General features: G+C 45.5%; 1 protein-coding gene across 1 annotated transcript in view; it reads right to left on the bottom strand.

Annotated features, from left to right (window-relative positions):
* The window catches only part of LOC122396878 (glypican-4), a 104,808-nt gene that overhangs the window by 13,519 nt on the left and 72,471 nt on the right, over positions 1–18,818 (bottom strand). The window contains exon 2 of the mRNA XM_043395609.1: positions 1,193–1,363. Within this exon, the coding sequence (XP_043251544.1) occupies positions 1,193–1,363 (171 nt within the window). The remainder of the gene's footprint in view (positions 1–1,192; positions 1,364–18,818) is intronic.

Below are 18,818 nucleotides of genomic sequence, written 5' to 3'. Positions count from 1 at the left end.
ATGGGGATTAAGGGATTAGCAAAATTACTGTTTCGCCGGCCTGAAACGGGCTACTATATTTTCAGCGTCCGCCCCACGGACAAATAACTTCCCCGTAGTAAATAAAAGTACGACGACGACGTTAATTTACCATTACCGGAAATCGAATTACGGATTGCTTAATTGGGACGCGGATAATCGAATGAATATCATCGTTAACCTTTGTGAGGTAAAATCGAATGTAAGATTACAGACGATTGGGGATTTTGTGGTCTTTAGAAACTACTCCATACTTGTTGATTAGCGCAATTTGGTCTTTTCTGTTTCTAATTCGAGTTTAGCTATGTTTGAGACGGAATGCGCGATTTTTCTTTCGCAACACGCCTTCGAGGACCCACTAGACGCAACCCCCGCGGGCCACCCCTTCGTTAACGAAGGAAAAACAACGCGAAAAGCCTCCGCGGACACGTGGTTACTCCAGAGATCTCGTTTCTCCCGTCGTCGAGGACGTCCGGCCGATTAAACCGCCCTGAAAAGTCCTTTTGTGACCGGGAAGCGGCATAATTGACGAGGATGGTCGATCCTCCCTCGAGCGCGAAGCGACGCGGCGGTTTCTTTCGCGGTTATCGTTCTCCATCCCGTTTCGAGCTGGGATTGTTTCGTAACTGTCGTCGTCTGGGATGGGGGTGGGCTCTGTTCAACAGTGAACCGATTAGTCGCTCTCCTCTTGGTGTCTAACTTCGTTTTAACGGCGAAATTGATTAACAGTTGCTCCGGTTTTGCATTCGACCGAGCTTCATCGAGTTAACTCCACGCAGAGGAGTTTGACACCTTGCCCGGAGACAATGAGTCCCTTAGAATTCGGTTCAGTTGATCCAGAAACGTCGCGGAATATCAGATCGATCGGGTGCATACATTTGATAATAAAAGTCGATGGGATTATTGAGGCGTTTTGACTTATCGTATAAAAATTGTTTTCTCGTTATGGGTCCTTTTGACGAATTGCTCTTCGTTAAACGTTTGAATCGCGAATTATGGAAGGACCCAGATGAAGAAGAAGCCTTCGTTTAAATGTGATAACGCGAAAACGTTGAATTCGCGTCATCTCCCACCCCCTCGTCTCGCGTTGTCAGTGTAAACGTCCCGAGGTAGAATTTCACGCAGACTTGGCCGTGAAGTGATTAAAATCGTGAAAGTCTAGGGAGGTACTCACTGTGAAACCTGGCCCCTCTCGTCGACAGGACCTGATGCAGTCGCTGAAGAGTTTCTTTGGTGGCTTTCTCGTGTTTGTCACGTGCCCTCGCCTGCAGTCTCACTTCCATGTCCGCGGAGCAACAGACCTCTCCGCCGCTTCTCACGCTGCCGCATATTTTCAGCTCCTTTGCTGGAAAAACGAATGAAAAGAACCCGAGATTAAAACGAGCTCGAAAACGCCTCGTTCCTCGCCTGCCTGCCCCGAAAGAAAATCGAGCTTTCAATCTTTGTCCCCGCTCCCTTTCGAGACAATTTCCCCAAGACGTCGCGCGATTTCTTCGAATCGTCAATTTAATGCTATCTATCGGTTCACAATAAATACTTTGAGCATACAATTTTTCACTTCCCTAATAAATTTTTTGCGACCTCGATCAGGGTTTGGACTATCAAACAAAAGCGTTTTGAAGATCTGAATTTGAGAAGAGTTTGGAATGAAATTAAAGTCGTTCAATAACACGAGATATTTTTATTCGCGTATGGGCAATGTTTATTCGTCGTTAATTGGCGATATCGTTTGGAGTTTCATCGATGTTTGGTACGCGAAATGGACGATACGCGATGGAGTTTATTTATATTTGTTCCCGAACGAATTTTGATTACGCGAAACTCGGGTAGCGGCTCGCAACTGCTGTAATTTACGATACGCCCGACTAATTCGTTTCTCCTCCCTTCGTTCGCTACCCTTCGACGCTTCCTGGGAGCCAGCAAATAGGTTTCCTGGGAGGCCCGTGGCCGCGATGATCTCGAAAAATTGATTCCCGCGCGGCCAACCGAACAAAAGCTTTTCCCTCGTCGACGAAATCCAATTTTCTGCGCCCGGAAACGTCGACGGGCACAAGTGCCGGAGAAAGGATGTGTTCTCGCGTGAATTTCGCCCGTTGCATCTCGCGAGGGAAGGTTATGGTCGTCCAGACCATCCTCAAAACTTTAAACTTTGAACCTTAACACGAGAATGCTAAGAAGGAACATCGAGTCTATTTTTTATCGAGTGATTTTCTTTAAATCGTGGTGTTCGAACAAAGAAAATGGTAAACTTTACTTGCAGAGGAACCTATGGAACCGGAGTTCTGGGAAAATTGCTATGAATAAAATTCATTTCTGTTAAGAATCGTGAAAACGACGCGTTGCGTTCGCAATGGCGGAGGCGCGCGTGGAATGAATGGAGAGGATCGATCGGAAACAGGAAACAGACTGCGAATAAGACGTCTGCGGAACAGGAGGACGGCCACGATCGGCCCGGTAGTGTGTTTGAAGAAGAAATAGTCGCGAGAACAGCGAACGAAAGTTTCGCCGAGTTCCGTAAATGCAATTTAGTTTGGAGAATCGGAGAAGCGACAGCAGTGTACTACACAAAGCCGAACGGGAGGGGGATTGAAAGTCGCGTTGTTTCGCTTCCACGGACTCGGGAGTCTGCTCGTAAGTTTGCCCCGTGCGATTTTCCGGCCGGTTTGAATTGGAAAATCGCGCGGGGGAAATGGGAAAAATTCAATTTTCTTAGGCAAATCGAATGAACGGAAGAGAGCCAGATTTTCAGACGATCGTTCTTCCGTCATACTAACCGTGAATTCTGACACATTGATCGAGGGTAACATTTCTCTCGATAGTAGTGTCATCGATCCACCGAAAGACCGGAACAATTTTTTTCACCAGGAATGGGAATATATTTTTTTAATTAAACACCCGTTGAAACGTCTGAAGTTGCAATTTAACCTTAACGAGCACATCTTCTCTTCATTCTGGGGCCCTTCAGCGTTACAATAAGCCGCGTTTCCATCGCGAGCACAATATGAACAGGGTAAGTCTATCCATCCCTTATCGGTTAGTCGGCAGCTATATCGCTTATCTGCCAATATTTCCAGTCTGCCGTCTAAGTAAGCTAATTTCCAGCCACTCGGAACTCCGCGTCAACCTCTCGTAGACTCACCCGGCTCGGATCCCCCAAACCCCTCGATTTTCAACCCCTCGGCTCGTTCGTCGCGAACTTTCAAACGCGCCGTAAAAGTAATCCTGATTCATTTCCGCGGGATTGGCCGTGTCGCCTGGGCCCCCCCCTCGTTTCAGACCCGCAGTACCTGGACGCAAAAAGTTAACGAGGAAAGTAATCCGTTACGATTACACCACCGCGGATATGAAAGAGCCGTTCCCATCGGGAGACGAACGAGACAGCCCTTTCATTCGATTCTGTCCCTCGGGAGACGCTTGTCGACGAGGCCTTGACCCCTCCCACTCGCCAACACCGTTTTTTAAATTTTGTTTACAATTTTGAATAGTCACTTTTATTCTTATTGTTTGTTATCTCAGAAAAATATATAGTATGTGTTGACTGGTTGAACAATTTATATTTTATTGTAAAAAGTTGGATGAAATATAATATTAAATTCTGGTTAGCTTCCCATGTACATTAACAACGTGCATTAAAAATAGTTAAAGTTTACACGCGCACAGTGCCGAAACTACTAGCGTTTTATCAATAATTCAGATATCGTTAGAAGCGGCAAGGCCTCCCCTTTAAAATGGCTTTTGGTTTTTGTCGATCGGACTTTCCGTTTTCGAGATATCGCAATTTATGTAAAAGGTAATTTCTTTTAATTCGACTGTCTCACTGTCCGGCTCGCGTACAATAGCCTATTCACGCGTATTAAAAATACCAAAACTTTAGACGCGTGCAGTTCCGAAACTATTAGTGTTTTATTGATTATTAAGGCATTGTCAGCGGCGGCAAACCTTCCTCTTTAAGATGGCTTTTGGTTTTTGACGATCGGACTATCCGTTTCCGAGATATCGCAATTTATGTAAATGGTAATTTTTTTAATTCGACTATCTCTGTCTTCGTCTAGCGGAGTCGGACCTCCTTGTCGCACGTGCGTCGTGCTGACCTACTTCCGCGTACGTGACTGTCGTGACCCAGTTCCGTAGTATTTCCAAGAATTTACTACGCACTGTTTACTATTTTCGCGCGCGCGAGTCCATTCATCTCAATGAATGTAAACAAACCCTTCGGACCCTTATATCTCAAAAACTAGCCACCGCATCGACTTGAAATTAAAAACCTCATATCTCAGGAACTAATCACGCTATCGGGTCGTACGAACGCTCGTTTTAAAGGGTATTTCATCCCCTATCTGATGAATGTAAAAACTATTATTATTTATGCTATCTTCCATGTTTATTTTGACTTTTACTTTGACGCTCGACTTGAAACTAAAATCGCTATATCTCCGGAACTAATTACGCTATCGGGTCGTACGAACGCTCATTTTAAAGGGTGTTTCATCCTCTATCATATGACTACACCAGCTACTATAATTTATGCTATCTTCTATGTTTATTTTGACATTTTCTTTGACACTATGCACCCAAAGAAGTTTCAACAATTTCTACTGAATGTCATGGCGGTAATGTTTAGTATTAAATAAAATTTTAACATTGTTTGGCAATTTTATCTTCGTTCACACTTTAACTAAAACTTCACTGAACCGAGTTCAACAAAACTACCCCTGTTCTCTTCTGTACGCCTCGGGGCATGGAGTACGCCATTTCTATTCGACTGGGGGAAAGTAAATAACTATAAAAAGAATATACTTCGTTCATACTTGTCCAAATATTGAATTGGGTGACAGGGTTTCCACTGTGGAACTAGAAAAATTAATTCTCGAGTTGAAATGTTCAGGGAAATAAATTTGGATAGGATTTGTGGCTTTTAGCAAAGTTACAAGAATAAGTACTGGAACAAATTTTAGGTTATTCGGTTCACAATGATCTAACACTAAAATTTTAATCTTGCAGAATATTTTATGTGTCTTGTGAATACCATTTGGCGCAGGTTACCCCTAGTTTGCAACGAGTGCTAAAAACGGGAACCATAACCGTTCCCAATTCGTCGAGGGTGGCGTCCCCCGCTGCAAAGCAGTTTCCTTGCACCGGAAACCGAATAAAAATCTTCCAATAAATCGCGTCGCGGAAGCTCAACGAAGCATTTGACGAACTACCATTGAAAACCCCCTTGCAGCAGACGCTCGACCCCCGTCGAAGAAGGCGTCGCGACGCGCAAAGGCTCGTTGCGCAGTGTGTATTACACACGTACCGCGGCACACAGGGATCGTCGACGGGCGTCGCGCGATGCGCCGTTTGTTAGCGTCTTGACGTCGCTAAGACGCCGGGATTTCCGTCGCGACATGCTTCCTTCCGTGTCGGGCTACATCCACCAGCGACACCCCCGACAGGATACCGACCTCTTTTTCCAACAACCCCCGCGTTCGCCGTCTGGGGTCGGAGTTTTCACGAGCGAAAGGAGCTCGAGCCGGAATTATGAAAAACACGACAGTCGTGGCGGCGCACACGCGACGAATAAAACCGTCGACGATACACCGGTGCAAATAATAGCAACGGCAATAACGGTAACGGGTTATTTTCCTGTACTGGATACTCGCGACTGCACTCCAGAGGGAATCTTACCGAAAAACCAGACGACACGTCGCGGTAATTCGATCGATGGGGAAAAATAAAATAATCGAGGTCGCGTGAATTTTTATAAACTCGAAACGTCGGTAACGGGAGATTATTTTTAATCTACAGGGTGTTCGGCCACCTCTGGTTTTTTCTCGAAAATGTGCAGTTTTTTTAGAGATATTAGAGAAACCATGGAACGAAAAATGAAGTTTCAATTGTGGAATAAAATTGTAGAAACGTGACGAGCAAATGCGTTCTATTGTGGGAATAAAATTTCGTAGCCGAACGGGACGACGGAAGGTCCTTCGCTGGCCTTGAACGGTCAATTGATTTCGCAATGACCATAATAGCCAGCCCGTTATTATCGAGTTGTATTATTCTCGTAAACGGTTACCAACACCGCCGACGCGATTGCGAATTATAACGATCCTCGAATGCGCACAGGGTGAGCCGAAAACACGATACGAGTGATTTCTACGAACAAAAGTTCGAACGACAGGGGGATAGAAAACGATCAATTTTCTGGTTCGTTCGATTGGCTTTGCCTGTTCCCAGCGATCAAGGGCTGAACCTATCCACCTTCCAATTCCCGTTTCCTCCAGAAAATTGACGCATCTGCGTGTCACCGGCGATGTCGTCCCGACGAAGGGTGATTTCTCTTCGAATAGTAACCCTTCTCGCTGTATCCCGAAGGGTGTTTCTCGCGGAAACATTACGAACGTTTCGTTCCATCGCCAAAGGTTGCTTAATCGATCTATAACGACGCTCCACGAATAGAAGATGGAAACGGCAGTAAAAATAATATTGGAACATCCACTGATACATCTAAAATTGCTCGTAAGATCGAATAAGCGAATGTAGAATCTCAATTATTAAGTTATTGCAAACGTGATCCGAGATCGCTTAAATAATACAAAGATTCTACGATAATAATAAACTAGTTTTAATTGCAAAGTAGGGATGATGTAAAAAATATATTAAAGAGTTAATATATTTAACTGGAAACGTTCGATCGATTAATTCTTTTGGAAGCACTCTATATTGTGGCTGTATCAAATTCGTTTCCCATTGTTCGAATACCGGGTATCCAATTCATAACCCGAACCAAAGAAAACTCGCAATAATTCGCAATAAATCGTTTCGATCGACTCATTACGGACAAAATTGCCCCGTAACGTTCATCCACGCTGAAAATCAAATTCCAACCTCTCTGGCATCGCACCCCCCTTTATCTGATTATCCTGACAATCGTCGATGACTTTTCGATTATCCGTAATTTCGCTGGCTGCATTGATCTACATCCCTTTGTCCCGGGTGCGTCGTTCTCCGATTAAAAATTCAACGCGAACGTAATGATTGGATAAAAGGAAAGCTATCCCCCTCCTCTACGCGTCGATGAATCGTCAGGAATGGTAATTCCATTAGGAAGCATCCCGAAGGATACGTTATCTTATTAAACGTTACTTCGAGTAAAATGTTTAGACGGAGTTTTTGGGAGGTTTCGCAGGACAGAAAGCCCGAAATGGCGTAGAGTTCGTTCACCACGAATGCAATGGCGTTTACGAGCACGAGAAGTCGCTCATAAATTAGGTGGGGTATTGTCGGACTACGTTTTGCGCTCGTTTTTAAGGGGATGACACGGATTCTCAGACGAATCGATACGCCGCGCGAGAGAAGCTGCGACCTTTCGTCTAAATATAAAAAAAATAACGAAGCCACGAGAGCGTGCACGGTTCGATTGGTCCGGGATTAATCGGTTGTTAAGTTTGCTCGTTCAACGGCGTCAACATGTGTACGTACACCGGATCGAACCTATCGACGATCTATGTTTAGCACCTGGAGACCCGCGAGTCGGGAATATTAACGCTTCCACACCGGATGACGCACTCAGCCGCGTCTTTTCATGCGCAGAAGCTGGGGGCCCGTTTCTATCAGCCTTATCTACGAGGGGAAAGATGACATCGGTTGTCTATGCATATTGCAAACGATGACGACACTCCCATAAATATAGGATCGTGTCATATTCGTAACAGAGAACCAGCATTGAGCAACCACGGTGTCTGCAATCTTTAATGCATCGCTGTTCGAAAACATTACGATGCAATATTCGCAGCGAACGTTCACGGCGCGATAGACGTGTGCCATTTTAGACAATCTTCGATAGAAAATAAAACCTCCGTTTTCTAAATTGATGGCAGGTTCGAGTACAACTCTAATAAGTTCTCATGAAATCTTAAGCTTTAAGGAGCATTGTTATTTCTTTAAATTTGTTTTTTTGTTATTTCGTGGAATGGACGAGAGGTATATGCGGAAACTTATCGACTCGGTTCGCGCCCGTTCGAAATAATTACTTTCGTTTCGTTTGACAGGGGCTTTCAGCCGGGGTTCGAGGGAGCGTTCGCTTCCGTTAAATGCATCACTCGATTTTTTACGCCCGACGAACACTCTCTCTCCCTCTCGACGAGTTTTATATCGAGTATTCCAGGCTCGTGTCGCGTTTAACAGAAATCATGGAAGTGGCTTTGTTCGCGTGCGTGGACGGTCCAGAGGAGTTGAAATCCACACGTGAAAATGGTTATTCGTCTTCGACTTACTATGAAATTAACCCCTTGCTGTACAATGACGAGTCTGAGTCGTTATAATTTCTTAAAGTCAAGTTTCACACATTTTTACGTTCACGAGGTATTCGTAAAGCAAATCTATTCTTTTTCGTGGCCATTCCTAGCACGAATACATTTAAACAAAATTACATAGCTGCTGGATCGAAATATCCAGAGTCGCGAACTGTTTATTATAGCGCGTGATCATCGAAACGATGGCTGCCAGGGCGACGTCTTTTGATTGGTATTTAAAAGGCCGTTACACGTGGAAATTGGGGATTTTCGCAAATAGCGTCGCGAAACCCAATCTCACGGCGTAACGTCAGCAAACGGTGGAATCGTGTGCACGAAAAAGCGCAGGGAAATGCCGGGCTGCCCCTGAGCGGGGCTTTTCCAGCGAGATTTTTTCGCTACGCATTGCCACTTTGATGATTAACAAATGGGGAAATTGTTCCTTTTAACACGCGGATTTTTGCGCTCGCGCTACCGTCGGTCAAATACGCTTTTAGCGTCGTGCTTGCAACCCTTTGGAATTCAATTTTGCAACGCTTTGAAACCCGGGGGGGCTGCAAGTCCAATTTTTAATTATCACTAAAAGTTTACACGATCCTTGTAAAATTTGACTTTTCCTCGAAGACTCGAGAACTTCGCGAGCAAGTTTCGAGGTTCCCAGCCTCTGGAAGCTCGAAGCTGCGAATACTCGCGGTTTGCGCGTCGCTAATTCGTACCGACGTGCTTCCGAGGGACGAACACGCGGGTCGAGGGCCAAAGGAGCGTAACTTTTCCAACGATAATAAATGTTCGCGTATCAGGAACGCGGTCCAACCGCGAAATAAAAAGAAAAAAACCTACGAGAACCATCGTCGACATTAAGGAATCCGACGGAACTAAACTTAGACGACGGTACGCGTGCGCGAAGGAAAATATACGACACGCGGTTAAAACCGAAGTGTAAATAGATTAAACTAAACCCAGCCTGATATTCCAGCAGACGTGGCATCTGCTCCCTCAAAAGCAACATACAAATCATCCCACGCGTTTCGGTGTCGCGACGAGAAAATTTTGTTCGAAGCGTCGAAATAAAAGAAGCTTATCCCCGATCCGTGGGCGGTCCGTTTCCTGTTTAGAGTACACCCGAGCACCGAACGATTGACATTCTCAAGAGATTTTTATTTCGCGATTATAAATCTTACTTTTTGGATGGCTTAAGAAAGTTGGAGAAACGCTTGGAAAAGTGTGTAGAGCTAAAAGAATTTTTCTATCTTTTTCTAAGGACTTATTAAACGACCCTTGTATCTATTATGATTCGTCGATATCGAGTGGTAAACGGGGTGGTTTCTCCGAAAATTGAACGAAATTACAGTCATCGACGCGGATACGCCCTCGAGAAGTAACACGTGCCGCGAGTTGAACACGAACAACGTCCAAAATTACGCGGGGGGTGGGTGGGAAACGTTTGCGATCGTCGCGAGGAAGAGTTGAAGGGATGGTGGCTGATCGGCGGCTGTTCCCCGCCGAGACGAAGTGTCTTGGAATTGAAAACAGGGTGGAAATTAATGGGAACTCGGACGTGGTTGCCAAATATTTGCGTGCCAAGCGATTCCGGTGGCATTTCCATAAAGGTGAATCTCGGTTTGGTCCCGGCAGCTTGTTTTCCTTGGATCCACTTCCTTCGATTGGAAAAGGGAATTTTCTTCGAGGGTAACTCGAGGGTAGAACTCGAGGGGTAACTTTGTGATTGAGAGAAGGGACGTCGAATATCGAGCGGGAATTTTCTCGTACCCGGTCCCACGGAATATAATTATTATTACACTGGTCTCTAAAAAATACATCTGACCCTCTACAAACCGTGACTCTAAAGTATCGATCGAGAATTGTAAATTGTACGCTAGAAGAAAATATCTGACGCTCTTTGGATGTTAGTATTGAAAGCGTAGATCGTTCTAAACATACATGACAATAATTACAGCGATAATGCACGTAAGGGGTTGGACAAACTGACAGATAGTTATGATGGAATAAACTGATGCTTCCGCTCGCGTGAGCGTTTTGTTCAAAGTGTAGATCGGAATCTTAATGGCGTGCACGTCTCTCGGTTGCTCAAGTGCTGTGAAATCTCGTCGATTACGCGAGCCATTATTTTAATTATCTGTAACGTAATATTGGAATTTAACGGAGGGAAGGAAACCATTCAGAGTCGAAGCGCTTTGCGTATTTTCTAATCATAAACAAATAGTTATCTAAATATTACTTAGTATCAGTATCTCCTATTTGTTATGTTGTTACATATCGAGTCCAAGTCTTATCTTATTACTCTTTATCTTATCGAAACACGAAATGTCTGACAAGGTTAGAACTTACGTAAACCGAAGTTAATGATAAATCTCATTTCATTACGCCGCATGGAAGTTTGTATTTTCCAAGAAAAACCGACTCTTTCATCCGGGGGGGAAGCTCATTCGTGGCTAATCGAAAATGTTAACAGGCTTCTCTTTTCGAGAGACACAAAAGCGGGGAAAAACGAGGACCAAAAATTGCATGATCCACGGTTGGTATCGGCGTTAAAACGCATTGTGGCTTCCGTCTATTCGCGGGTGCCAAACGTTCCCAGGCAATAGGCGGAAAGAAACGGGCCCGAAGAGACGCGGAGGGGAGAAAAATAACATAGAAAACACGAGACAGAGAGGCGATTCGACCACCCCATCGGCGAAACTATTACTCTCCGCGAGCCATTCTTCTCCGTTTTCCATTATGTAGAACGATGCCGCTCCGTCCGCGTGTAAGCCCGCACGGACAGGGACGATATGCACGCGTGCTTTTCAACCATCGACCATTATGGGTTCCCGCCGCGAATCCCCATTAAATATTTACGAGCAGGCCGAATCGCCCCCGAGTGTGCGGGCACGGAACGCGGCGGGCTTCTTCTCGCCAACGTTAGCTCGCGATCAATCCTCCGTCGATGGGAAACTGGCCGTCGCGGCGAGGGGACACGTCCAGACGAGCGTCGTCTGGCGTCGGTACGCTCTCGCGGCGCGGATTATGCGTGATTTCAATCCATTTACCGGCCACCTAACGAGTTACGCCGTCCAACGACGATCGATGAAACGCTCGTTCCACGGTGATCGGTCCCCTTTGATGGACTGGCAAGAATCTTGGATAAAATTTCTGAAACTGTAGCTAAACTTCGTTTTACAACCCTTTTCGATCGAAGCAAACACGTGATCCAAGATTCGAAGCAGAATTAAGGTCTTCTGAGTAATCGGAAAGATCGATTTTTTTCTTGAAACTGTCTATACGTGACGTAACAAAATTTGTGTGGATTCGAAACAGAATTAAGGTCTTCTGGTAATCAAAAAGATCGATTTCCTTTGATGGACTGACAAGAATCTTGGACAAATTACTGAAACTGTAGCTAAACTTCGTTCACAACCCTTTTCGATCGAAACAAACACGTGATCCAAGATTCGAAGCAGAATTAAGGTCTTCTGAATAATCAGAAAGATCCATTTTTTCTTGAAACTGTCTAAATGTGACGTAACAAAATTTGTGTGGATTCGAAACAGAATTAAGGTCTTCTGGTAATCAAAAGGATCGATGTTTTCTTGAAACTGTCTATACGTGACGTAACAAAATTTGTGTGTATTCTTCAAAAGATGAGTAATGAATTCTTCATGAAAAATTCTCAAAGAATGCCTATCTTCCCCTCTACTTTATATGGATCTCCATTTGTAGATTGAAACTGCACTAAAGAAAAATGATAAAAGAAGAGAATATGGAAAAGTAGAACTGTCTGGAACATTTATAGGTCATCACTCTTCTATGAAACTGCGTTAAAGAAAAATAATAAAAGAAGAGAATGTGGAGAGCTGAAACGGTTATGGGTCATAGGTGACCAAAGAGAATATGGAAAAGTGGAACTGCAAACGTTGAAGCAGTGGATGGAATGGTCGTCGGTTGCGGATAACAGAGAGTCGAATAATGGATGTTCCATCGAACGGAGGCTTTGTTTGTTATCTCTTATTCGAACAAAATTCTGTTCAACCCCCCCGGTCCATCGGCGACCTAGGACAAAACAACATTCGTTGCGCGGAACGAAAATGTGTTCGAGGAAGCGTGGATCTTGCAACCTGGGGTTCGGGCGCATTCAACGTCGATTGTTTCGCACGTTGGTGCTCCAACGGGCTTTCCTTCGATTATTGAGCGCAAACGAGTTTCGATTTTCAGCTGGGGGAGCCGTGAAACTTCACAAATGCCCTTCTTTCGCCTAACAGGCATACAGGGTGCTCGACGACGTCGTTTTTATCCTTTCTCGCGCGAATCGAGGGACGAACGTACAAAAATTGGAAAATCAATAACTTTTTAGGGTCGTCGACAAATTGCACGAAATTACTGCTCTCGTTGAAAAATTCCTGTTGATCGACGTTCGCGATTTTAACAAAAACTCAATTATACGTTCTTTGATGCTCCCACAGATTATACAAGCCTGACGTATGGAGAGCGCAATTAATCTCGAGATGTTTTGCGCAACAGTGTAAATCACGGGTTGAAAAGATCTGGAAACGTAATTATCTTCGGGTTTTTGCTCCGGTGGGGTAATATTACACGTAACATCCTCTTCGTCTTAATCCTCCGCAGTGGTCGCCATTAAGTCGATGCAGTTTCAGACAGGAAGTTTATAAATAAACTCGATGGCTCGAGAGGAGTGGTGCTTCTGTCGAAAGTAAATAAATTTTCGATCGGACACCCTGTACATTGGCGGTGGTGTTCGTCGCGACGGGGATGGTGTTTGCACGCGCGTTCGCCGGGGGTTGAAGAACGCCAGAGCGTCGAGCGTGTCAGGATTTCCCCTTTCTTCGCGCTGGCACAATTATCATGATCGTTAATTTCGCTCCGTCGGCGTTCCCCGCTTGTAAACCATAACCGGCGCCCATCCCGTTTACATTGTTACACCGGCGGATTCCACTTTAAACATTTCAGCCTTTCCCACTCTTATGGGATAACCGCGCTCCTCCAACGTGGCCGAACGATCGATAGAATCGTGCGTTTCTGCCACCCCACAGTACGCGTTCCGCGCTTTCGTGTTAGGACGTTCGCATTGTTAAGCGGGCTAACTACGCCTATACGAACACCCTCTGTTTGCACAGGACTCTGTCCACCATAACTGGCCTTTTGGACTCTCTTCTTTCAGCGAACTTTGTCCTCCGTTGGACAGTCAGCTCGAGAAAGAGAATATTTGAACGAACGAAAGTTTGCATTCTTTGTTTAGATCTATGAGAGTGTTTTGTCATTTTAAAGTAGGAATAGTTTCCGCGAGGGGTTGCAAGTTCGAGTAGCGGAAGGAAGGTTTCTTTGGAGGAGCTGGATACAACCCGTCGATGATCTCGGAGCACACCCCCACAGGATCGCGGGGGATGAAACATTGAAACTACAAACTGCATCCGGGCACGTAGACGGAGCCGCGAAAACAGGAACGAAAGTTTCGTTGTGTCGACGGCACCGGTGGCGTGCAACGGATTTAGGGTGTTTTAGGGCGAAGCTTAGAGAATGGGGGTGAGAAGACATAGGGTTGCTAGGAGACACCCTCTTCCACATGTTATATTGCATTACCCTATGCGACTCGTAGGGGACGGTGAATTGGTTGCACGAGACCGAGAGCCGTTTCCGTGCTGGTTTTCGAGGGTGTCTGCGTAGAAAATGACAAACCCTGGCTGCTCGGATACGCCATTCTTTTCCTGACCTTTTCCACCCACCAGACGAACCGTTCGTCGCCGTTGACCGCCGTCGATCGTTCTTTTCCGCCGTTCTGGTCAACGTTTACCCTTGACCCGAACGAACCCGTGCCTCCTAACACCTTCGAATAATCGACCAACGCATTTAACCTTTCTCGTTAGCCGATTTTAGGGGACGGACGAGCAACGGGGAGGGCAACCGTGCGCGAAACTCGTGCTCGAGGACGCGTGAGATATTGAGATCTTGGACTTTAAATACGTTCTCGGTCGAGCGACGTTCAGGGATTCGCCTCGATTATTGGGGGGATAGGGATGGTTATAGGTAATCTTCGCTGTTGGTTTATTCGACTCCCCGCGGGGGGTTGCCAAGCTCCAGATACTGTTACAGTTTGGTGACTTTGCTAGAATTCTTCTTTTTTATTCGATACTATCAGCTCTAGATTTCGAGAGTCCCCACATCTTTTTCAATATTAAAAATTATCAAGATATTTAAAAAATCACATTCTATTTTATTCTGGAAAACACCTCAATTATTAATTCGATATTATCAGCTCCAGATTTCGAGAGTGCCCACATCTTTTTCCTACACGAATATTGAAAATGATACCATCAAGATATTTAAAAAATCACATTCTATTTTATTCTGGAAAACACCTCAATTATTAATTCGATACTATCAGCTCTAGATTTCGAGAGTGTACACATCTTTTTCCTACACGAATATTGAAAATTATACCATCAAGATGTTTAAGAAATCACATTCTATTTTATTCTGGAAAACACCTCAATTAGAATGATTACTCATGCAAACTCTGTACACACGAAAGCAGATACAATTAAACACTCGTTAAGATACTATTACAAGACTTGAAAAGAGAAGAAAAATCCCTAAAAGTTGAACGACAAATAAATTGCAATTGAGGATTGGTCGGAGGAATTTGGGAACCGCTGTTCGGAAGGTTTGCTGTTGAGAGGAGTGAATGTAAATTTGCAAGCAACCTGGAACCGAGAAGTTCGAAACGAGATTCGTCGCGGTTTGCTAAAAATCGCAGTCAAAGTTAGAGGAACACGAAGGAGGGAAGAGGTAGCGAAAGAGGAGTGGCGCTCGGGCTAACAGGTGGCCCATAAAATAGCAAAGCTTCCAATAAGCCTCTCGTGGCCCGCACCCTCCGGAACCAGGAAATTTTCAAACGTTCCAGCGCTAATTAATCGGCCGGATCCTTTTTCTCCCGTCTGTCTGTAATCTGGATTTCCGTTTTCAACCGAACGTAATGCACAATTTACAGGCTCTGCGTCTAGATTCTGATCGTCTCAGCCTCCGTTAAATTATGCCCCACGACAACGTGTCTCCTTTCTTTTGTTGATTTTTCAAGATATAAAAATTCGTGACTCTTCTCGAGTGTACGAGTGGCTGAATAATAACACGGTATTTCGTTGTTTCTTTCAATGGGACCAACACGCCTGATTTCTCCGAGGAAATCGTGGCCGGAGTCAATTTCCACGTAAACGTCGAGTAAAAAGAATTGTATACTTTCTACGAGTTCCTTTGTCACGCCACCAACTGTCCCCGGGCGTCTTTCGTTTCTATTTTTCCCTATTCCACGAAGAGTTAGACACGCTAACGGTCGAACAACGAACGGCGGTCTCACGTGACTGCATTCATATTCCCCGACGATTCATTCGTATTCACGGGAGGACCGCCGGTTTCGTATTCGTGGAGGAATCGGCTATCCCGTAAACCGTCGACCGCCGCGGGAATCATTATAATTTAGTTAGTCGCACATGCGTGGCCTCGTATCTCCTGCGGTCTGGCGCGACCGTTCTCCGGTTCGACAAAAAAAAAAATATGTCTTTTCACCTGCCCGGTCGCATACAAATGCGACCGTTTCGCCGGGGACCGGTTCCCCGCGCGTAACCGTAGGAAAAATGAAAAGCAACCTCGACGATTACGTCCAGTAATCGACGCGAATTCACCCGACATCCGGGAACGCTCGCTGCTCGCGACCGGGCGGCCATCTTGGCGATTATTTTCATCTCCTACGAAGCGCTAATCATCGATTTCTTTAATTGATTCCTCTGTTTCGGTACCAAGACAGAAAAGATCTATTTTCAGGCCTTGCAAAGTAAATTAATCAGATCAAAGTCACCACGTGGATGATCGTAATATTTTCGATGCATTAAAATTCGGTTCCAATTGACAATACGACCATAGACAAACACTAACAACGAGAGACCAATTGAATTCCGGAATCTGGAAAACAGAAGCGAATCGTAATTAACGCAACGAACCCGGGGGGGGGCCTTTTGTGCAACAAATGTCTCGATTCCCGACATGTTTGGGCGCCGTACGAAGGGGTCGAAGTCTAAACAGTACGGTCCGATTGTTTATCAGGCGTCACGCTAATCCCGCAGCACAATTGATCTGTCTATAATGAACGTCCGATCCTGACGGAGGTTCGGGATCGAGCGGACTCGAATTCCCTCACGCAGCTTCTCACAAAGGGAGAACGCGTGAATAGAGGGGGGGATCGAAGGGGGGCGATATTCGCGTCGTCTACACCTTAGGATCAACATCCTGTCGATGAAAAAGGGGTTCACTGACCACCGACGAGATCGTTATGTTTAGAAAACCCGGCGCTGGACGTTGTTGTCTTTTGGTCAATGCACCCGCCGCGGATCTAAACTCGGATCCCGACAGCGATAAACACAGCCGTATTTTCCGCTTTATAAACTCTGGACCCAGACGGCGGGGAAAGCTTTTATTCCAACGTGGGCGGACGTTCGTGCCTGGCCCCCATTGTTCCGGAGGTCGCAAAGTCGCCGCGAACTAGACTCTTCTTCCTGCTCGACGCTCGAAATCCTCGCCCCCCATCGTTATTGCTCGAAATCATTTGTTTCCCAAAACGGTACAGATTAACCGTGCACCTCGAGTAGCTTTTTAATTTTGTAGATCGTTCGTTTTGTTTTTGATTATTTGCAATTGAGAGTCGTGACCATCGATGTTTGAACTTATTCTCAGCGATCAATTTCAAGTCGAAGCCCAGTTCTACGCGGTCAGACGGCTGTTTTAAAACACTGGACGGCTAACAGCTATTTAGTCACGCCTTACGTTCTCAATTTCAAACACTTCTCGAATACTAAGGACTGACAGAAACGCTCCCGACACGTGTCGGCTTATTTTCGGCTCCATCGTGCAAAAGCCGGTCGCGAACCGTGGGTGGTCGAGGCAAAAAATCGTACGTTCGGTCCAGGTTACTATCCACGACACTCTGTTATTATTGTATCGTGATTAAACTTCGAAGGGACCTTTCGATCGCTTTAAATTTCTTCTGCGATGTGTAAATCAGGGTAGATTCGAACGACATACGGGCAGCGGCGATCGGAAGCGAGCTTCGGTGAACCGATGGGGTCGCGGTATTAATATTTCATCTTGTATCTTGAACCAACCCCGACCACATCGTGCAGTAAACGCTAGCACGCACGTGGCCGAGGTATATTTATTTTATTCGACCCTCGCGCGTTGGTAACGAGCACGCTGTCGCGTGAAAGTGCAGTTCCGAACGATCGCGTCGCGTCTATTTGTTTTCGGCGACCGTTTCGATGAATCCGCGAGAGGGGGACGGTTCTCGTCCTTAAATATTCCGGGCTAGGAATAGATTCGGCCTCTGCGCGCCCCAGGGCAGCATACTGGGGCCCTACGTGTCCCTGACACGCGGGTAAATTCGTTCGAACGAGGCTCTCACGAAAATTCGAGTTCTCTTCAGGAAAAATTAATATCAATTCACGATATCCTCCGGTAAATTACAGCTAATTTACTTATACTTTGCAGAAGATAAAGACGACAGAAAAGAAACGAGGTTCAGTGTCAACGAAAGGATTTAATCTGTAAAGGGAACGACTGCACTGCAAAGTGCACTGCGGAGGATTGCTCGAGCAATTTAATAGCGATCTGGAGGGGGGAAGGATTTGCGCGTTTCTTTGGAAATCTGTTAAACGGACTCATCGGTAAAGCTTATCCAGTAGACGTTGCCCTGGACGCGGAAACATTCCCAGCGGGGGTGGATTCTCCCGTTTGAGGGGACGACGAAGAGAGCTCGCAGCGACTAATTTCAAATTTTAGCGTAATTACTTCTAAATCGTGTTTCGCGGAAATTGGAGAATCTACTTTCGGAAATGAATTCCGCTGAGAAATCACTTCGACGCATCAATTTTACGGGGTTCCGTATTCAACCCGTTTTCTTTATTAAATTTATTTCTGGGCCACATAATAATATATTTTTGTTAATTACCCGTGAGCGTTAAGAGATCGAAGTTCGATTAAAAGAAAAGCTTCATTTTAATGAAACCGTCAACGCGTGTTTCAATAAAAGTAAGCGCAACCGGGGACCGTAAATCTAGCGTTAAATGGCTCCGCATCCCATTTCCGTTGCCGCGATTAAACATCGCTCTGTTATCTTGAGTCGAGATGGACAGGAAATCGGAAACAAAATAAATCATCGTCGTTAGCGACGTGTGACCGAACTGGGTTATCGAGCAATTACAGCCGAACAAGAATAAATTGCGGAAGTGACGACGCGATTAAACATGCTCGCGGTAAAATTCAGCCACGTTCCGACGCGATTTATCAATGGCCGTTCCCCGGTGAATGATCGCCGTGCCCCGGCTCGTTCGTTTGTACGATCAGGAATTAATGTTACTCCGATAAGGGCATTATCGGTCCAGCGGAAGAAAAAGAGCCTCGAACGCGTTCGCATTACGAAATGGCAACAACGGTTCATTCACACCGCCTTTGACCCTTCCCCAGCCC

Source organism: Colletes gigas, unplaced genomic scaffold (genome assembly GCF_013123115.1).
Source record: "Colletes gigas isolate AHSC1104 unplaced genomic scaffold, ASM1312311v1 Colletes_gigas_Sc00008, whole genome shotgun sequence".
Classification (NCBI taxonomy): domain Eukaryota; kingdom Metazoa; phylum Arthropoda; class Insecta; order Hymenoptera; family Colletidae; genus Colletes; species Colletes gigas.
Note: the sequence above shows the minus strand (reverse complement) of the source record. Positions and strands in the feature narration are given on the sequence as shown.